At 37.4% G+C, this 23,535-nt stretch overlaps 1 protein-coding gene across 1 annotated transcript; it reads right to left on the bottom strand.

The window, feature by feature from the left end:
• Positions 1 to 1,261: 1,261 nt before the first annotated feature.
• Positions 1,262 to 19,555, bottom strand: LOC144447364 (carbonyl reductase [NADPH] 1-like). The gene is made up of 6 exons (XM_078137348.1): positions 19,433 to 19,555; positions 12,822 to 13,082; positions 12,073 to 12,185; positions 11,668 to 11,796; positions 5,086 to 5,227; positions 1,262 to 2,910 (listed from the first exon to the last, which is right to left on the bottom strand). Exons 1-6 carry the CDS (start codon positions 19,451 to 19,453, stop codon positions 2,743 to 2,745), a joined length of 834 nt encoding a protein of 277 aa, XP_077993474.1. The 5' UTR covers positions 19,454 to 19,555; the 3' UTR covers positions 1,262 to 2,742.
• Positions 19,556 to 23,535: the final 3,980 nt, after the last annotated feature.

Below are 23,535 nucleotides of genomic sequence, written 5' to 3'. Positions count from 1 at the left end.
ATTCAAGGTAGTCTTTATATACACTACCGAAATATGACATGTCTACTAAATATATGCAAAATAGTTATTCCATGATGTTCATGATCATATTAAGACAACTTTACAAGATGAGTGTGGTCTTGTAGCTAGGCATATGTGCATACATTTATGGAAACCTTTTTCACTTGCCTCTCTTTCCCAGTTTTCGTCTTTGCAATATAAACCATCATTTGGTTGTTGCTATGGGCGTGGTCTCGTTGCTAGGGAAATGTGCATACATTTTTAAAATCTTCATTCACTAACCAACCTGTCCTTGTTATCATCTTTGTAATATGCATCATTTCACTCTTGCTAAGGGGCATGTTCGTGGTTGCTAGGGCCAGTTTTGTCAACATGTTGTGAATAATAACTGCAGACTAACACTTCCAGAAACATTCCCACCAAGTTTCAGCCCCATTCCCCATGTAGTTTTCGAGATATAAGTTTTTGACCAAAATGAAGACTTTTTAGACCTTATTTGCATATTGCTGATTGGATCATTCATACCAACAACTCACTAAAAAAATACTTAGATTCTGGTGTTTACCAACACAATGATCCCATTGTACACAATGTTGTCTGTACTCACTTTAAATTTGGACACTTGAACTCAATACAGTGATTGTTATCATTCCTTATGTAAGACAGTCTGGCTGTTTCATCTATTGCAAAGTATCCACCGGCCATGTTTGGCATACATACAGTGCACATACATAATTTTTAATGCAGCACAGTAGTGAGGTCAACACAGGAAGTACAGTGTTGTACAATGTACAATGTCATAGCTGGTGATGTGACTCGGTTGAAATGGAGAACAATTACTTTATGCCTCATCTAAGTCTAAGGATTATTACTGATAAAATGTGTTAAAGTAGACTTAGGAATATATAGTTTTGGAATGATTGATTTTTGACCGAAAAGGCAAATTCTTAGACCTAATTTGTGTATCGCTGATGGGATCATCATGTCATGAACAATTCTTAATCTAAACATCCCTAAAATTGTTCCCACCAAATTTCAGACTGATCTGCCCAGTAGTTTTTTAGTTTAAATGTTTGACCAAAAAAACATATTTTTTTTACGCAAACCACACACCGGTGGTAAGATCATTTTGATTTCAACAATTTCCCAACTAGACACCCAAGGTAATATACCCACCAAGTATCATGGCAATCGGTCCAGTGGTTTTTATCTTTAAGTTGTTTACACACACGCACACACACACACACACACACACACACAGACAGACAGATTTCCATGCCTATACACTACTGACCCTAAGAAGGTCAGTTGTACTAAAAAGCAATTTAATTAAAAATATTTCTATAATTCATATCATTAATGGCAACATTATAATCTCTAATTCAAATATGGTAATTTTGTATGTTTTTTTCTACTTTAATAATTCTTACAATCATTAAACAAAGTTGTAAGATCTGTTCAGGGTGATATATTCATCAAAATACTTTGACAGTAACACCATGTACACAGAATTATCCCAACAATTGAAATGTTCAAATAATTTACCCTTTTAAACTCTTATAACTTGCTCTAATTTTAAAATCAAGAAGGAAAATTTCATTTTTATCTTTAACACTTCCAATTCCAATACTGTTGAAAAATCTGTCTGCTATAATATGTCATGACTAAAAAATATGACCAATAAGAATGAACATTACACAACATGTGTATAATGGGAAAAACATGTCCTGTGCATATGACATGATAGAGAGACTTGCATGGTGAATGGGGTTCATCTGTGATAATATTCCCAGGCCATTTACAGCTTCAGTGAAATGAATTTTCTTTCAAATTAATTCAAATAGTTTGTCGACAACATTCACATCAACTGGATTAGAAGTAAATAACAATATGTCTTCTATTTAAGGCACACTTTCATTTACTTTCATCTACTACAGGGCTACTACTGCCCTTTGTAAAAATCACATTTTTTACCCAAGTCACACACACTGGTGGCAAATCATTTTGATTTGAACAATTTCCCAACTAGACACCTAAGGTAATATACTCACCAATATTATGGCAATCTGTCCAGCGGTTTTTGACTTTAAGCTGTTTACAGACAGACAGACAGACAGACAGACGGATGGACAGACACCATACCATGCCTATAGCACTACTAAACCTTATCAGTTCAGTTGTACTAAAAATGTATATCCACATGCTGCTCCGGCCAAGTCGTTCGTTATCTATATAATATACACTAACATTTTACTGTTGCCATCAGTGGTTTCTTAGTTGCTGGGTGACTATATATCAATTTTGTGAATATTTACACACTTGCCTATCATGTTTTAACTCAATCACACACTTGTACTAAAATCACTTTCATTTTAACAATTTCCCAACTAGACACCCAAAGTAATATCTCCATCAAATACCAGTAGATTTTAAGCCATGAACAAACATGCACACATGCATGCACACACATATACAAACACACACATGCACTTTGTCATGCCTATAGTACTACTGAACCTCAGCTCAATCATGCTTAAAATATTTCAAATTTTATCTGCCTTGATCTATAAATTTGCCATTCTTGATAGGTTATAGCTTTATAGTACTTATTCAATTCAATTCAATTCAATTCAATTCAATAGAACTTTATTCATCCCAGACATGGGCAATTAAAGGTGTGGATCAAATACAATACATACTTATGAAATTTAGGAAACTTGGAGTTTCATCCTTATCATGTTTTTACATTGATCTCCAAGATATCACTTTATCATTTTTAAGGAATTCTCCTTGTGGTTTTCCAGCATTTGGTGGTAGTAAAGCCAGATACACAGACATTGTTGCTCCTTCATCTGGTGTTTTATCACCTGTATGGGTAGACATGTCAGTCTGTACAGCTCCAGGACAACACTGCAATTGAAATGGGAACAACAGTGAGGCTGATGTTTTTATCTTTAATACATACAGCTGCATTCATTTATACTTAGGGGTTATAAAATTTAGTCATTTTTGCCAACCCTGCATTGCATGTCTTCTCTAACACCAAGTTATCAAATTTAGTCATTTTTGCCAACCCTGCATTGCATGTCTTCTCTAACACCAAGTTATCAAATTTAGTCATTTTTGCCAACCCTGCATTGCATGTCTTCTCTAACACCAAGTTATCAAATTTAGTCATTTTTGCCAACCCTGCATTGCATTTCTTCTCTAACACCAAGTTATCAAATTGGTAAACCAGGTTGTTGTTCACCGAAGTTAACTTCTGAGGCTGCCATACAGTTAAAGTGTTAGTTTGTGTTGATTTTATCTACATAACAACTAAATGTTTATCCATCCCTGTTTTTCTCTTTGCAATATCAGTTGGTCTTAGCTATGGGTCTTGTTTTGTTGCTTGGCATAATTAAAAGAACTGCTTTGGATATTGATCCACATGCTTGTTACTATCTTCGCAATGTACATTTAATGTTTATTCAAGTGCCTACCCAGTAACATCGTTATCTTTGTAAAATATACTTGGGTATTTTTACTGTCACCAGTGTATGTGCATGGCTGCTAAGACCAGTTGAGTCAATGTGTATTGATCGGGCTACATCAACACATTGACATCTCTACAGATATACAAACCAAATTTTGGTTCTGTCTACCAAGTAGTTTTTTGAAACATAACTTTTTGGACCAAAAAGTAATATCTTAAAAATATTTTTATACTTAATTTGCATATCAAAGATGGGATTATTATAATCAGTATAGTCTTTCAGCTACACCCCCCCCCCACCAAAATATCCTTACCAACAATGTAACACATAGTTTCTCAATTATACACCAAATATTCATTTCTTATAACTAATTTGCATATCACTAATGGGATCAATTTACTATCAATCTTTTTGTATTTATTTCTTTATTTTTTTACTATGAATTGCTCCTAGTGATTTTCTTCTTTATGCAGACAAATACAATGACACAATGCTACAGAGAACCATTCAGCTTTGGGACTACATGACAGGGTTATGTTACATGCTCTATATCACGTCACTATGGAACTGTCAAAGCTCTCGCAATGCACAAGCTATCCCGGAGTCACCCAGACCCAGCAAACATAGCATCTGCAGGCTCGTGTGAGTAATAGTCCCCACTTTTTGAGTCATTACTCCAGGAGTCCCCCAAATTCACACATATCTTGCAAGTGATACATGGCTGAGTGATACTGCCAACCACCCATCGAGTCTGTAGAACACTCACCACGGTTTGGGTTGGTTACAGAAAAATCCGCCATTTCCAGTGGGATTCGAAACAATGACCTCTCGACTACTAATCCAGAATGCTAACCACTATCCCACAGGGAGCCAGTCATTATCAATTCTTTATCTGCACATCATACAGAACATTCCCACCAAATTTCAGGCCAATCTCCCCAATAGGTTTGGAGTTTACATTTTTTAATGAAAAGTCAACTTTTTTCGCCTGTGGTGTGATTATTTTGCTTTGAACAATTTATCCATCTACATACCTTAAAGTGGCCATACATGATTGATCAGGATTGGGTATTTATTTTGAATTTTGAATTTATCATGGCTTCCTAGTTAAAAAATCAATATGAAACAACATATCCAAAGTCTTTGTTTGTAACTCAATACATTGCAAAAGACTGATAAATATTTGTTATTAACAAACTTTTTTTTTTTTTTTTTTTATTTTTTTTACACATTTTGAGTTTTTTGCAGTGTACTGAGTTACAAACACAGACTTGGTATATGTTGTTTCATATTGATTTTTAAAGTAGGACACCATGATAAGATTATTTTATAAATTAAAAATCCAAAATATATACCCAATCTTTATCCATATGGCCACTTTAAGTAATGTCCTAACCAAATACAATATTGTCATGTGATTCTGGATATTTAACATGACACACACGCACACACACATGCACACACACACACACGCACATGCACACGTACACACACACACACACACACACTGCTGAGAACCTGATCAGCAGAGAGTCTACTAACAGTGACCTTTTGGAAAGCATTGGCAATACATGTAAACCATTCCATAACTGAGAGAGGTTGTACTTACACAATTTAGTAGTATGTCTTCCCTTGGATCTGACTGTAACTCATTGCCCAAAATGTACGTTAAAGCTAAAACACCAAGCTTAGACATCCCATAGGCAAGGTTTGGCCAACCTTTCTCTTTGTGGTTACCAGCCTTAGAGTCACTAACAAATGAAAATATGGAGATGTTAATTTAAAAAACCTCTACATGCAGTGATCTACAGACAGGTTTAATTTCGTCAATACTGGCATTCCTCCTAACTAGTCTACAGACAGGTTCAGTTTGGTCAATACTGGCATTCCACCTAACTAGTCTACAGACAGGTTCAGTTTGGTCAATACTGGCATTCCTCCTAACTAGTCTACAGACAGGTTCAGTTTGGTCTATACTGGCATTCCTCCTAACTAGTCTACAGACAGGTTCAGTTTGGTCTATACTGGCATTCCTCCTGACTAGTCTACAGACAGGTTCAGTTTGGTCAATACTGGCATTCCACCTAACTAGTCTACAGACAGGTTCAGTTTGGTCAATACTGGCATTCCTCCTAACTAGTCTACAGACAGGTTTAGTTTGGTCAATACTGGCATTCCTCCTAACTAGTCTACAGACAGGTTCAGTTTGGTCAATACTGACATTCCTCCTAACTAGTCTACAGACAGGTTTAGTTTGGTCAATACTGACATTCCTCCTAACTAGTCTACAGACAGGTTCAGTTTGGTCTATACTGGCATTCCTCCTAACTAGTCTACAGACAGGTTTAGTTTGGTCAATACTGACATTCCTCCTAACTAGTCTACAGACAGGTTCAGTTTGGTCAATACTGGCATTCCTCCTAACTAGTCTACAGACAGGTTCAGTTTGGTCAATACTGGCATTCCTCCTAACTAGTCTACAGACAGGTTTAGTTTGGTCAATACTGACATTCCTCCTAACTAGTCTACAGACAGGTTCAGTTTGGTCAATACTGGCATTCCTCCTAACTAGTCTACAGACAGGTTCAGTTTGGTCAATACTGGCATTCCTCCTAACTAGTCTACAGACAGGTTCAGTTTGGTCTATACTGGCATTCCACCTAACTAGTCTACAGACAGGTTCAGTTTGGTCAATACTGGCATTCCTCCTGACTAGTCTACAGACAGGTTCAGTTTGGTCAATACTGGCATTCCTCCTGACTAGTCTACAGACAGGTTCAGTTTGGACAATACTGGCATTCCTCCTAACTAGTCTACAGACAGGTTCAGTTTGGTCAATACTGGCATTCCTCCTGACTAGTCTACAGACAGGTTCAGTTTGGTCAATACTGGCATTCCTCCTAACTAGTCTACAGACAGGTTCAGTTTGGTCAATACTGGCATTCCTCCTGACTAGTCTACAGACAGGTTCAGTTTGGTCAATACTGGCATTCCACCTAACTAGTCTACAGACAGGTTCAGTTTGGTCTATACTGGCATTCCTCCTAACTATAGTCTACAGACAGGTTTAGTTTGGTCAATACTGGCATTCCTCCTAACTAGTCTACTGATAGGTTCAGTTTGGTCAATACTGGCATTCCTCCTAACTAGTCTACAGACAGGTTTAGTTTGGTCAATACTGGCATTCCTCCTAACTAGTCTACAGACAGGTTCAGTTTGGTCTATACTGGCATTCCACCTAACTAGTCTACAGACAGGTTCAGTTTGGTCAATACTGGCATTCCTCCTAACTAGTCTACAGACAGGTTCAGTTTCGTCAATACTGGCATTCCTCCTAACTAGTCTACAGACAGGTTTAGTTTAGACAATACTGGCATTCCACCTAACTAGTCTACAGACAGGTTCAGTTTGGTCTATACTGGCATTCCTCCTAACTATAGTCTACAGACAGGTTTAGTTTGGTCAATACTGGCATTCCTCCTGACTAGTCTACAGACAGGTTCAGTTTGGTCAATACTGGCATTCCTCCTAACTATAGTCTACAGACAGGTTGAGTTTGGTCAATACTGGCATTCCTCCTAACTAGTCTACAGACAGGTTTAGTTTGGTCTATACTGGCATTCCTCCTAACTAGTCTACAGACAGGTTCAGTTTGGTCTATACTGGCATTCCACCTAACTAGTCTACAGACAGGTTTAGTTTGGTCAATACTGGCATTCCTCCTAACTAGTCTACAGACAGGTTCAGTTTGGTCAATACTGGCATTCCTCCTAACTAGTCTACAGACAGGTTTAGTTTGGTCTATACTGGCATTCCTCCTAACTAGTCTACAGACAGGTTGAGTTTGGTCAATACTGGCATTCCACCTAACTAGTCTACAGACAGGTTTAGTTTGGTCTATACTGGCATTCCTCCTAACTAGTCTACAGACAGGTTCAGTTTGGTCTATACTGGCATTCCACCTAACTAGTCTACAGACAGGTTTAGTTTGGTCAATACTGGCATTCCTCCTAACTAGTCTACAGACAGGTTCAGTTTGGTCAATACTGGCATTCCTCCTAACTAGTCTACAGACAGGTTCAGTTTGGTCTATACTGGCATTCCTCCTAACTATAGTCTACAGACAGGTTCAGTTTGGTCAATACTGGCATTCCTCCTAACTAGTCTACAGACAGGTTCAGTTTGGTCAATACTGGCATTCCTCCTAACTAGTCTACAGACAGGTTTAGTTTGGTCAATACTGGCATTCCTCCTAACTAGTCTACAGACAGGTTCAGTTTGGTCAATACTGGCATTCCTCCTAACTAGTCTACAGACAGGTTCAGTTTGGTCAATACTGGCATTCCTCCTAACTAGTCTACAGACAGGTTTAGTTTGGTCAATACTGGCATTCCTCCTAACTAGTCTACAGACAGGTTCAGTTTGGTCAATACTGGCATTCCTCCTAACTAGTCTACAGACAGGTTCAGTTTGGTCAATACTGGCATTCCACCTAACTATAGTCTACAGACAGGTTCAGTTTGGTCAATACTGGCATTCCACCTAACTATAGTCTACAGACAGGTTCAGTTTGGTCAATACTGGCATTCCTCCTAACTAGTCTACAGACAGGTTTAATTTCGTCAATACTGGCATTCCTCCTAACTAGTCTACAGACAGGTTCAGTTTGGTCAATACTGGCATTCCTCCTAACTATAGTCTACAGACAGGTTTAGTTTGGTCAATACTGGCATTCCTCCTGACTAGTCTACAGACAGGTTCAGTTTGGTCAATACTGGCATTCCTCCTAACTATAGTCTACAGACAGGTTGAGTTTGGTCAATACTGGCATTCCTCCTAACTAGTCTACAGACAGGTTCAGTTTGGTCAATACTGGCATTCCTCCTAACTATAGTCTACAGACAGGTTTAGTTTGGTCAATACTGGCATTCCACCTAACTAGTCTACAGACAGGTTCAGTTTGGTCAATACTGGCATTCCTCCTAACTAGTCTACAGACAGGTTCAGTTTGGTCAATACTGCCATTCCTCCTAACTATAGTCTACAGACAGGTTCAGTTTGGTCAATACTGACATTCCTCCTAACTAGTCTACAGACAGGTTCAGTTTGGTCTATACTGGCATTCCACCTAACTATAGTCTACAGACAGGTTCAGTTTGGTCAATACTGGCATTCCTCCTAACTAGTCTACAGACAGGTTTAGTTTGGTCAATACTGGCATTCCTCCTAACTATAGTCTACAGACAGGTTCAGTTTGGTCTATACTGGCATTCCTCCTAACTATAGTCTACAGACAGGTTCAGTTTGGTCTATACTGGCATTCCACCTAACTATAGTCTACAGACAGGTTCAGTTTGGTCAATACTGGCATTCCACCTAACTATAGTCTACAGACAGGTTCAGTTTGGTCAATACTGGCATTCCTCCTAACTAGTCTACAGACAGGTTCAGTTTGGTCAATACTGGCATTCCTCCTAACTAGTCTACAGACAGGTTCAGTTTGGTCAATACTGGCATTCCTCTTAACTAGTCTACAGACAGGTTCAGTTTGGTCTATACTGGCATTCCACCTAACTATAGTCTACAGACAGGTTCAGTTTGGTCAATACTGGCATTCCTCCTAACTAGTCTACAGACAGGTTTAGTTTGGTCAATACTGGCATTCCTCCTAACTATAGTCTACAGACAGGTTCAGTTTGGTCTATACTGGCATTCCTCCTAACTATAGTCTACAGACAGGTTCAGTTTGGTCTATACTGGCATTCCACCTAACTATAGTCTACAGACAGGTTCAGTTTGGTCAATACTGGCATTCCACCTAACTATAGTCTACAGACAGGTTCAGTTTGGTCAATACTGGCATTCCTCCTAACTAGTCTACAGACAGGTTCAGTTTGGTCAATACTGGCATTCCTCCTAACTAGTCTACAGACAGGTTCAGTTTGGTCAATACTGGCATTCCTCCTAACTAGTCTACAGACAGGTTCAGTTTGGTCAATACTGGCATTCCTCCTAACTAGTCTACATACAGGTTTAATTTCGTCAATACTGGCATTCCTCCTAACTAGTCTACAGACAGGTTCAGTTTGGTCAATACTGGCATTCCTCCTAACTAGTCTACAGACAGGTTCAGTTTGGTCAATACTGGCATTCCACCTAACTATAGTCTACAGACAGGTTCAGTTTGGTCAATACTGGCATTCCTCCTAACTAGTCTACAGACAGGTTCAGTTTGGTCAATACTGGCATTCCTCCTAACTAGTCTACAGACAGGTTCAGTTTGGTCAATACTGGCATTCCTCCTAACTAGTCTACAGACAGGTTCAGTTTGGTCAATACTGGCATTCCTCCTAACTAGTCTACAGACAGGTTCAGTTTGGTCAATACTGGCATTCCTCCTAACTAGTCTACAGACAGGTTCAGTTTGGTCTATACTGGCATTCCTCCTAACTAGTCTACAGACAGGTTCAGAGTGAGCATTTACTTTGTCCATAGCAGCCTGTAATCATAGTATGCAATCTTTGGTACTCATGAAACACTGATAGAGAAAAACTGCAAATAAACTAATTGTCATTGAGTTATAATATTAATAGGCACAGTTTAAAATTGAGCTCCTAGTAGTGTTGACATTCAGCACTGACTTGTTGTCAAATTCAAATGAAATGGGAATGGTGAATTTTGCTACAATAATAAATTGCAGCAATACTGTATAAAAATGAGGTCATGGAAAGTAATCAATTGATATCAATGTTTGTATGTGAATGTTTCAAATAGCTTTATTCTGACACCTAAGTCAAAAAATGTATTATTTGTGAGAAATATTTCATTTATCCCAATCCACAGGTTTAGTAAAACTGTTCATGTTTCTCAAGGATAAAAGTTCTGTTGTGTTGAATTATGTTATTATTACATTATTATGTACCAGTTATTGTTTTCATCATTCTTTGCATGATATTGGTATTTTCACGGCAGTGTAATAATGAAAACACTTTTGTATAATTATGATATACAAATGAGAGCTCCCTGCCCCATATACTATAATGATAACACACACTGTCTACATTTCTATAAAATATAAAATACAAGACCGTTTGGCTGTTGCTATGGGCGTGGTCATGCTTACTAGGGATATTTGCATACATTTTTGGAATGTTTACTCACTTGCCTACCAGATGATGTTGTTATTTGAGCAAAATATACTGCCATTTGGTTGTTGCTAAGGGCGTGGTCATGGTTGCTAGGGCCAATTGTGTCAAAAGATTTTGAAGAACATCTGCACAATAACACTTTTAGAAACATCTCACCAAGTTTCATTCTCATTGACCAAGTACTTTTTGAGATATAAATTTTTGACCAAAATTCACATTTTTATTTTACACCTAATTTGAATATTACTGATGAGATCATTATATGCTTAATATTTCTTCATCTATATACCCACAGATGCATCCCTGTTAAACTTCAGTCCAATCTGCTGAGTAGTTTTGGAGTTATAGGTTTTTTTTACCAAAAAGACACATTTTTAGCCCTAATTTCCATATTACTAACTTAGGGAATCATCATGTCATGAACAAATCTTAATTTACTCACATCTAAGAATGTTCCCATCAAATTTCATGCCAATCTGCCCAGCAGTTTTGGAATTTAAGATTTTTGACCAAAAATCACATTTTTTGACCCAAAACCCAAAACCCACATGTCTGATGCAATCATTTTCATTTGAACAATTTCCCAACTAGACATCAGAAGTAACATGACCACCAGCAGTTTTTGACTTTAAGTTGTTTACACACACACACACACACACACACACACAAACACACACACACACACACACACGCACACACACACACACACGCACACACGCACGCACGCACGCACGCATGCACACACACACACACACACACACACACACACACACACACACTTTGCCATGCCTATATCACTACTGAACCTTCAGTTCAGTTGTGCTAAAAATTTGATGTTTTGTTTAAACGTTTGTAATATAATAACAGAACACCATATGCATGACACAGTGCTAGTGCGGATACTTGGGACATTTGCACTAATGCTTGCTGTGTTTTCTGCTGCACTTTCACTCACTGTGGCCACAAAGCACCCCAAGTACTTGTACAAAGATACCAAATAATCCACACTGGCACCTTGGCATTATGGTATTCTGTTATGCTACCTTACAAATTGTTCCTGCAATGATATCAGTTCTGATTCTGTAAGACTTGATGCCTGATATCTCTTCAGTAACTCTCGGTTCATTTTCTCAATAGCCCATATACCAGCTATGCTTGCCACGTTTACAACTCTGAGAAATGAAATAAAATCTAAATATTGTTGATGAAGGAAGGAAAAAAAAAACATTTATTGATTAAATCATTATGATAATAACTAATAAATTATGTAATTGCATCAATGATAAAATCATAATAATCAATCTGAAATTAAAATTACTATTACAGGACAATCGCTTGAAAACATCTGATTCATTATCTGATGGGTATTTTATGAAAAAAAGAAAAAGGGAAATAAAAGTAGCACCATTTATAAATAGCACTGAAAACAACAATATAAATCACCTTACCTACTATGTGGCTTGAGGAGTGGAAATAATGTCTTACAGGTGTTTAAAGTACCATAAAAGTTGCATCCCATTGATACTTCTGCTTGCTCAGAAAATGGTTCGGGACTAGCTACCTACATAGAGATTGTCAAAAAAGTATTGTTTGGTAAGATCACACTGTCAAAAATATGGATTATATAAAAAATATCAATGATATCCAATGTTGACTGTAATTAGCATCAGCCATTTCTTGTTTTTCAGTTACACTAGATACAGTGTCATGTAAGGATTTTTAAATATCAACCAAGTACATGCACTGCAAAGAGATACCAGTGACATAGTGAACTCAAAAGGAGAGGACGAAAAGAACAACATGAAGCTCTACAGTGGCAATAAACTAAGACAAGTCAGCATACTAAATATAAGAAAACCTACATAGAGGTAGTCCAATATGTACAATTGTTCAGTTTTAAGTATAAATTATGTTAATTTTTTGGTAACTAAATATTATGCAATCAACTTAGAAATGCAACATGAACATCACCATCATTTAGAAATCAACCTCAAAGACTAAAATGAAAATAAGAAAATATCCATACATTCAATCAGAAAGTGTCCCCCCCCCTCTCTCTCTCTCTCTCTCTCTCTCTCTCTCTCTCTCTCTCTCTCTCTCTCTCTCTCTCTCTCTCTCTCTCTCTCTCTCTCTCTCTCTCTCTCTCTCTCTCTCTCTCTCCATCCCTCCCCTCCCTCCCCCTCATTATATATCATACCTTATATGCGATACCTGCATTATTCACCAAGATGTCAATCCCTCCATAATTCTGCTCTAAAAATATCTTCAATTTGTTGATACTGTCTTGTGATGTGATGTCCAGTTGATGAAACTTAGGATGCAATCCTTCTTCTTCTAAACTTTTGACAGCATCTTTGCCACGACCTTCATCTCTAGCAGTTAAATACACATCACCATCAAATTTCTTGCATAGTGCCCTCACAGTTGCTAAACCAACACCTTTGTTGCTACCAGTAACCTAGTAAGCAGATTAAATACAAGATGACAAAAGTATAATTAATTTATGTTACAAATATACAAGTGAAATCAATAGTAGACACATAAACATGCTACCTAGTGCATGAGTGTGCCACACAATAGCAAATATTTTTGTGTGTATTCAAACTTATAACAAATGTCACACAAGAGCAAGAAAGTTAACTTTTGGATTAATACATATTATAGAAAATTGCTAATATACTTTGAATTTGAAGGTCAAAGTCAAATCTGATAATATTAGAGTAGACAATTGAATGATGCACCTATGAAGAATATTTCCAAAGTTACTGTAGTTTCAATTTGACTGAGAGACCAAACACCTTACAGTATCTAGTTGTTATATGCATACATATAATACTTGATTGGAGTCTCTTGTGTATTCAACCTCTTGATTTGAGGTCAAAATTGTTCATTTTTACAACAAAAATATGATGAGTCACCAATGGTCCATTCCCTAAAGAAAAGTCACTATACAGTCTAACCCCAGGTGAAAACCATACTTTGGAAGCCTTTCTAGATGCAGTAGAAGAGGATGTTCTCAACACATCTCATTGGAATAAGATATACAACAACCTAATTAAAGAAGAACATGAGGCACTAAGACAACTCCGTAGCAACGATGACATCATCATTAAATCAGGGAGGAGGAATTGTTGTTATGGACAAAAACTGGTATGTAGAACAATGCGAAAAACAGTTGAATGATTAACGTTACTACAAGCAACTTGACTGCGACCCTACAGAAGAATTATACCTCCAAGAACTCGAACGCAATGTCAACAAATGGAAAAGAAATGGTTGGATAACATTGGACATACCCAAAAAGTTGATACCTTCAGAACCCAAACCAGGACATTTCTAAGGCCTCCTAAATATCCATACAGAGAATACTCCTTTGAGACCAATCATACCACAATGCCATGCATTAACCACACCACTATCTCAATACTTGGACTACCATCTTAAACCTCTAGTTGAGATGTTACCATCATATCTTAAAGATACCACACACCACCTTAACAGTCTACAGGATACCCAGATAACAAAGAACACCACCATGGTGATGTTGGATGTAGTGTCCCTCTACGCCAATATACCCTATGACTTTGGAATTCCTGCTGTCACAGAAATGATGGACACTGAGTCCAAAATACATTGACCATTCCAAATGGTCAATTTCATGGTCATTATATGCACAAAAAAGTGGAAATAGGCTATTTTTCTTCACCACTTTGTGCATAATATGGGTGATTTTGAAGGTCTGTGGCTGGAAATTCCAACCAACCACAGAGACCTATGAACCATCTCTGGTTTGTGGCTTGAAATTCCAGCCAACCACAGAGACATAATTATTATGAACCATCTCTGGTTTGTGGCTGGAAATTCCAGCCAACATCAGACACTTATGAACCATCTCTGGTGAAAATGAGAACAAATTTGTCAAAAACCTAACTTTTAAGGTGGGTCATTATGCCTTTGAAAAGGTCAATGTATTTTGGACTCAGTTTTAAATAGGTAAATAATGACATGGATAACCCATGACCAGAACTTGTCGCAGAGATGCCGAAATCTGTCTCTACTAAGAACTACTTCATCTTCAATGGCAAATTTTACCTGCAAACTAAAGGTACTGCTATGGGAAGCAAGATTGCACTGTACAAGATTTTACCCACAACTCTCCCTGATTTGTACTGTTGGACATCAGCTCATTGAAGTCAGACAAATCTCACCTGTGTACAGGATTTTGTATGAATATTTTTGCCATTTTCAAAACTTAGAATTGACACTGATGAGTTTCTGAATATATATTTTCATTGGTTTTGGTATCAATGATTTATTGTAGAAGGAGTAGCAATTTTAGAAATTTGTCAACAGATTTTCTTGAAAGACATGCAAAATATTTTCCACAAAACTAAGGAAAATATTTGCACCTGTTATGACTTTGCCAAAGATATAGATTTATTTGAATAGGTATGACAAAAGAAATTTACATACTAAAACTCATCATACACACTGACTACCCAAGTTATTGATACTTTGACATTGAAAAGTGTTTTATTTACAGTACATGTTTCATTTACTTGTTAGCACATTTTATGCAAAATTTAGAACTTTATTTTTGATTCCCCAAACGTACTTTTGTTACATATTAATTAAACGTAATTACTATGCTTAAAATGTTGGCAAATATGGGTTATTGAAGAAGTTATAAAATAAGGAACTTCCAAGCATACCAATCAGAGAGAGTTGTGGGTAAGATATTGCACAGTGGATTGCACCAACATACGCCAACATAGTCATGGGCAAAATAGAGAATATCATCCTTGACAAAGCACCATATACTCCGGAACAATGGAAGAGATTTATCGATTTCTTTGGAACCACAGCGTCATTCACTGCCAACAATTTCACCAAATATGCAACTCCATCCACCCCAGCCTACAATTTACATTGGAATACAGTAAAACGGAACTCTCATTTCTTGACACCAAAATGGCACTTGAGGACAACACCATGTAGTGTTCCACAAACCTACGGACAGACACACCTACCCCAGGACACAATCCTGCCACCCTAGACACACGTTTAAATCGATTCCCTGGGGACAGGCCTACGATATCGCAGAATTTGTTCTGACGAGAAGATTTATGATCAAGCATCACAGAAACTTGCACACCACCTCAAAAAAGGGGCTACAAAGAATCACTACTACAGGATACTATTAAGAAAGCCAGATCCATCCCCAGACAAGAAATGCTTACACAGAAGTCACTAAACGTCTACTGCTCAAAACAAACAAGAAAACAGGATACCATTTGTCATAACATTCAATCCATCACTACCCAATGTTCGTTCCATAATAAATAACCACTGGCCGATTCTTCAGTCTAATATTCGCACACGTGACACATTCGAATCAAAACCCATTATTGCATATCGACAACCCCAAAACCTTCAGAAGATACTGGTTCGGGCCTCTGTGAAATCTCCTCATAATCAAAGTGGTAATCGACCAAAAGGCAGAAGTCACCCATGCAACAACTGCAATCAGTGTCCACACATTACTGACACTGACACCATCACCAACACCATATCTGGGACAAACAAAGAAATCACAGGAGACATCAACTGTAAATCACAAAATGTAATATACGGTATAATATGAAAGCAATGTAATTTTCTTCTCTAAATTGGTGAAACTGGTCGAAAATTACGAAAACGTATGTATGAGCATCAGTATGACACAAAGTCAAACAGAAATACACTAGTTGTCAAACACTTTAATGCCCATAACCACAGTTTCACAGATATTACATTTATTAGTATTTCCAAGATCTTTTCCCGTGATACTCGGATCAGAAAAATCCTTGAAATAAAGCACATGATTGCATTCAATACACTCAGTCCACCAGGCATCAATAAAAAAGACTGGTAGTCATTTAGCTAGGGAGCCTCACCTCCCCCCTTTTTTATAAACTTAGGGATACTTTTACATTACATCACTTGACCTGCTCTCCAGTTTTTTTTAGGTAGGCCATTTTTACTGTTCTAGTCTCTTTAACCATTTTAGTTTTTGTTTTTACAAAGTTCATTGGATTTATTTTAGCTTTTTGTTCGTTTTCTGTATTCCTATTACTTTTTTCATACTTTTTTTTTGTTTTTTAGCCCTTGAAAAAGACTGTCTGTGCACAGTCGAAACATCGGGATTCAAATAAAGCAGAAGTTTTAACCAGACTTGTCCTTTTATTCAAACTCAAGTTATGCCATATAATACTCAAGTCCATCTGTGTTGAAAAGTTTGTCCTACCATATCACTGTAGTTGGACTGATACTTGTTTGTACTACGAACTCAAATATGATGGATGTATACATGTAGCTATAATGGTTAAAGTCACCAATTTTAAATGACGCGCATTATGTACCCTTGGTTATAGTGTCTGCCATATATTTGTGTCAGGTTTGGAAGTGAAATTGAGTTGTGGTTTTTGAGATGTATTGTTGGAAATATATGCTCTGTATGTGAGAACTCTAACAAATTCCCATTTTAATCCAGATATATCAGAGTTAAATATCGGAATGCTTATTTCCAGAGTTAGTCAAGATATAGGACTGCATGCATGTCTACAGATAGACCATGGTGGGAAATTTATATATATACCATCCAACAGGCATCACCAAATATCGGGAGGAGGGTTCAATGTTGCTAGTGCAGAAGGAATGTTGATAGTGTAGGAGGAAACCGGAGTACCTGGGGAAAATCTGTGTTGTTCAGTAAAGTCAAACTGAACAACACTCTTCTTACTTACAGTGTGGTAAATTTAATGGGTTTGAAACCGACCACAGTGGTAAGAGCACAGGGAACTTGTGTTTACAAAAACAAACAAACAAACAAACAAAATAAACACATAAATAAATAAATACTGACAAACATTAACAATAGAGTTATCGTAAATTAGTATCAACAATAATGAATGTTTTGCAATATCAAGAATTATTGAGTGTATGTTTTCCTATGTGTAAAATAGTCACAATTCCAAATACCCCCAGAGTGTTGAGACTGATCCCTACCAAATGTGAGTAGTATATTTTTTATGTCCTAAACAAATGCCATAACGATTTAAATTAGCTATTCAAATTGTGTGCCCAGGTTGGTCAATTGCACGGTAAATAATGTGAATTCTAAGCATATTCGTTCTAGCGTAGTTGATTTTTACTGAACGGAAGTCTAATTATGGCATTTGTTTAGGACATAAAAAATATACTATTTTACACATAGGAAAACATACACTCAATAATTCTTGATACTGCGAAACATTCATTATTGTTGATACTAATTTGTGATTACTCTATTGTTAATGTTTGTCAGTATTTATTTATGTGTTTGTTTGTTTTTGTAAACAAAACTAACTGAGCCTGAGTTCCCTGTGGTAAGAGGCAAATGATTTAACCACTCAGCCATTGGAACCCCCAATGGTATAAGTCTGGTGTATATGCATCAATATAGTCAAACATGATATTCATATAAAACAGATTGAATATAACTTAAGGCTAAAACTGAAATATTATTATATGTAAACACAATGCTTCAATTGTTAAGTTCTAATGACTATTACTATACACATTATATCACTAACTGAATACCCTTTGACTTTTTCATGTGGAACGTGTGCATTTACCTAAACATCACATTGCTGCAAAAAATTAGGATGTACGGAGGACATTAATTTTCACAATGTTTTCATCAATTTTGCAAACTGCCAAAGGTTTACCCTCTGAGTTAGGGCAACAGATTTCCAGTCGTGAAACAGAGTCACTTGCTAGATGGTTATTTATCTTAAGGATGACACACACTTGGACTAATCATCACTGTTGGGATAGTATCCCCAGATGTTTTGTTCTTGAACGAACAGTTGTCACTTCATTTAGTCAAGCCATTTTCATACGCACGTTCTTGACCTAAGAATATTGCAATTGTACGTTTTAGTTGTGCAAATAGTATGTAATGCATACACGGTCTGTCTGTAATAATGGTAGCATTATTTACATTTATTTTATTTACTTATTTACTTACTTATTTTTTATATTTTTTGTAGCTTTTGAATGTCTTGTTGAATGATAAAATAATTCCACTATCCTCCAAAGAACGATAAAAAAGCCAAGAAACAAAACCAACACAACTGTTATGGCAGTTAGACCTTGTTAATGTTAGCCATATTGCAGAGTTGACACAGGACTCAATAATTATGACGGCCGTGTGGAGAGTACTAACCAGCACTTATACGTACAGTTACCACTTTTAGGTATCAGACACAGGCACTCGAATCAATGTGTATGATTTTTTTTTTTAAATGTAGTGAATATTCACTACATTTAAAAAAAAATCATATACATTTTTCCTCCCCAAATCATACAGATTGATTCGAGTGCCTGTGGTATCTGAGGTTGACCGCAGGCAAACACTAATGTAAACTACAAAGAAATCAGCAAGTCATCTTGAAATAGGCCATGTCCACAAGTACGCGCGCTTGCACGCTAGGTCACAGTCGCTTGTAAACTGTTATTCCTTTTGGTTTTATTCTTGTCTATGACGGTCCTAATACAGAACAATGACGTTATTATAGGGGGGTATGACATCGCTACCGATTTTATAAGAATATCACCAATCCCTATAATAACGTCATTGTTCTGTATTGGGACCGTCATAGACAAGAATAAAACCATTTAGGAAAGGAATAACAGTTTACAAGCGACTGTGCGCTAGGTCCATTCATGAAGTACTACATGTACCTATGATTATTGACAAATACTACTTAAGACATAAATGCTTACCACTGCTACACGTGTTGCCATCGTGAAATTAATTACTAACAAACCAATGCAACTACTAAATAGACCCCTTACGTTGTCGGACGTGTCTGCTGACTTGTCAGTGAAAACACGACTGTTTTTTCCACTCACTGACCTTGGGTAACCTCTTTCCACCTTTCTCACCAACAGAGCGCCCTCTCTCAAGATATGTATTTAGGCACAGACAAGTAACACAGTTACTTATCTACGATTTAGGTAAGTATTGTGACCAATGAGTAGATCTTGTCTTTGGGTCGAAGTAATTTAAAAAATGACATGTAAAGTAAAATAAAATCCCGACATGTTATCGGAAACAAACTTTTTTTTTTTTTTTTTTTTTTTTTTTTTGCCTTATTATACTTTCGTTTTCCAATAAAATATCGAGTTTGGCTCCACCACTAATGGAAATAATAAGTTACATCACGGCCTCAAGTAAACGAATGTATATATTTTAAACATAACACAGGCACAGAACTAGTCTTAAAGTTGGTTTTAAGAGTAAAACCCTCCTAAGCTTCACAGGGGGCCGGGGGAGACCCCCTAGGAACCACAAGAAGTGGACATATCCTTGTCTAAAGCCCCCCCCCCCCCCATACTGTCATCAAGATGCTAAATTTCAACCTCCAGCAGTAGTTGCGTCCTACATAATGGCGCTGTCTTGTAAAGTTTGGAAATTTTTGTCTAAAATTGTAAATAATAAACTGTAAATAATCTCCAGGGCTTCTAGGTGGAGAACCCCTAAGACCCCCTCCCATGATTGGTGTATATATTCCCATCTCAAGCTTCCTCCATAGTTTTTATATGCATACTATTAAACAGAGCTATTAAACTATCAAAACACTTTCAACCAGTTGCTAATTATATGTTGGTGCTGTCTTGTAAAGCTTGGAAACTTCAATGACTGTCCAAAAGGGTCTGAACATCCTAACAATTGGCGTTAACCAGAGCTTCCGGGGGAGACCCATTGGGACCGCATGAGAGGTCTGCACATTCTCATCTCAAACTTCCCCCTACCCTTTACAGTCAAGATGCTATTAAATTCATTTTTCAATATATTTACCCTGTGAAGTCGCTAATTTAGTATGATGCTATCTTATAAAGTATTTAGTCAAGCAGTCCACTCTGAGTCACGATCAAATACCTGTAAGGGTGGCCCTTTTATTTTTATGTTTCTCATCTCCCGACCGACCCTAATTTGCAGCTCCGACATCAGGGAAAAAAACACTTTTTTTTGTTTCAGACCGACCCCTGAGTTCAACACAGCAGGATTGTAAGGTTCGAACGAATATCAAACGTTCCTCATGGCGACATATACCAAGGAATTCAATAAAGAGAAGAGAAAAAGAGAAAAGAAGTGGGAGAGAGACTTACAGGACATAAAGGACAGAGAATAGAACTGAAAAAATACAAAACAAATTCTTTGCCCCCCCCCTTTATTTCGCCCCCCCTCCCCATCGGGAAGGGGGGTGTCACTATGTTTTAGAATTAAGTGATAGGGGAGTCAGCTTGTTTTCTGTTTAACAGATAGGGGTGGGGTGGGGGGTTCGTCGGCCCGATGGAAAAATCCTCCGACCCCCCTCCCCGGCCGCCGAAACTGATTGATCCCTTATGTGGTTTCAACTTAGCAATAAGCGAATGAATGAATATTGCAAAGAGTCTATTGACCAATGAGGATATAAATAATGTTATATTGTAAACCTTTCTTGTTGTGTTGATCGACGTCGATGAAAATTCTCGTCATAAATCACACCCTCTTTTACGATACCATCTTATTTTACATTCATCTGAACATAGTTTCCTGAATGTACTTGTGGGATAAGTCGATTGTTTAGAAACAGGTTCTAGAAAGGAATGATGTCCACACACAACCAAGTACTATAAGAACAGCTACTCGTACTTTATTGATATCTAACAAAACTCCTACAGATCACACAGAAATAAGGGTTTATATAGGTTTTACTACATTCCATACATATTGGCGCGAATTTGGTATTGACCTTCATATGATTGGTCAATTATGAAGAGAAAGGATTGGTAGTAAAGATTGTTTGAACTTGAGATTATCTAATTTGACATAACTTGATTGGTTATGGAGATTGTAGTCAGGATCCTAAATTTGACTCAAGCTAGCTCAGTGTATATTTCATTCCCGATAGTACTGCTCACCATAAATGATTCAATTTTGGTTGATCCCGGCCGTGGATCAAAAACCAATGATGGAGATAATTAAGTTGCGAAAGCCCAAAGAATCCGTTACATTAAGTGGCCAAGTGATATACCTATTGAAAATCCCAAATAGAATATAGACATTTAAGTAAAATCTCCATATGTCATTACGTGTCTTATAATATCTGGATAAATTTCACCCAATTGCGATTTTTTCAAAAATCGGATATGAATGTACACAAGACCATTCAATTTTCGAAACGATAAAACCCTCTCAGCCCTTCTTTTAGTGGCGATTTATTCCTCGCTATGTGATCTGTCATATGGTGCTACCAATTACGGATTACGAATGAAAGTGCGTTAGAAACGTATTGTAAATAGTAAATTGGTCAATAGACGTATGAGCCTCTTGCCACTCAACGCAATGTAGACGTGGCTTTCATGATTCTCAGCATTGTCAGTCTCGTCAACTTACTTTCCCATCTGCACATTAAAAGATGTAACTGATAAGGTTATGAGCATTGGGGGGGGGGGGGGCTGTGTAAAAAATAGAGATAAGGAGTCTAAAATGGGGTCCACTTTACATTATTTTCGATTTTGTTTAAAATGGGGGTCTTGGAAGGAATCACATAATAAATTATTGACTAGTTCGAAATTTCTTTGATTTTCCCTCGGAATTCCTCCAGCTAATTCGCTGGTGACGTTTTCATATAGGTCACAGTGATTATATTTTGGTCAAAATGGGTCTAAAATGGGGTCTGGAGCAGCTTTGGCCGCAAACCCCTATCAGACCTGGCCAGTCGGGTACCCCCCCCCCTCCCACTCCCGGGCAGTTACCTACCATACCGTGACTTAACTATGACGCTGTAGTCAATAGCCAAGCGAATGTGTGTGTCTGCCAACATGTCGGGATTCTCAGTATAAGTTAAGATGGAGGTAATATAGGCATACAGTTGTATAATAATGTATTGAGAGTAAAATTTGGGTATTGAAGACAATTTTCAAGTACTCTATGGCTTCCGATAATGTGTATGGTTTGAAATTTATGCCACTAAATGGCCTGCTTCAAGTCCTTATTTTCAAAAATGTTCTTAGCGTGGGAGGGTGACACCCCCTCCCACACCCTACCCACTAGCTATCATGGGAGATGCTGTTTCTGCCCAGAATTAAGATTGAAGGAGAAAACTCTAGCTAAGTATTTCCAAGTACAGGTTATCCCAATGTGAGACTATTTTCTCCGCATGTTTATGTATGTACGCTGAAGTTGATTGCCACTTACAGTGTGTAATGTAATGTACCATAATGTAAATCTCTGAAGTGGGGGGGGGGGGGGTACTGTATAATTGCACATTAGAATATGTGCAGTCGGAAGGGGGGGGGGGGGCTTCGAAAACTCTTTATAAGAGTGCGATGGGGCTGTAATTTTTTTTTATTTCTCCACAGCGCCCCCAGCCTAAACTAGGGAATAATCTATCGCGATCATATGATTTTGAAGGAGATATGTGATTGGTTAAAATTATAATAATATGGACGTTTAAATTTTGTATTGAGTTAAAGTGGCGATTGTGTTGTTAACGCCACGCCCCCTTTTGATAGCTTCTCAATGTCATTGGTAAAGAGCTTTTCACTTTAATATGAAAGACCTGGTGGCCATGGTTAGCATTTTGAAATTTGAGCACTGATAAATTTCCCATCATTTACGTGGGTCTGGATATAATCTTTATCCACAGGGCACCCAGGAACCGTGACAAACAAAACAAAACAAAACAAAACAAAACAAAACAAAACAAAACAAAACAAAACAAAACAAACTATCAAATAAATGACAAATGAACAAGCAAACGAACGACAAGTATAGGGACAAATAAAATAATTAAATAAACCAGCAAATAAACAGATACTCGTGGGGGTATACCTAG

The sequence above is a fragment of the Glandiceps talaboti genome, chromosome 16 (genome assembly GCF_964340395.1).
Source record: "Glandiceps talaboti chromosome 16, keGlaTala1.1, whole genome shotgun sequence".
In the NCBI taxonomy this organism is placed as follows: Eukaryota; Metazoa; Hemichordata; class Enteropneusta; family Spengelidae; genus Glandiceps; species Glandiceps talaboti.
Note: the sequence above shows the minus strand (reverse complement) of the source record. Positions and strands in the feature narration are given on the sequence as shown.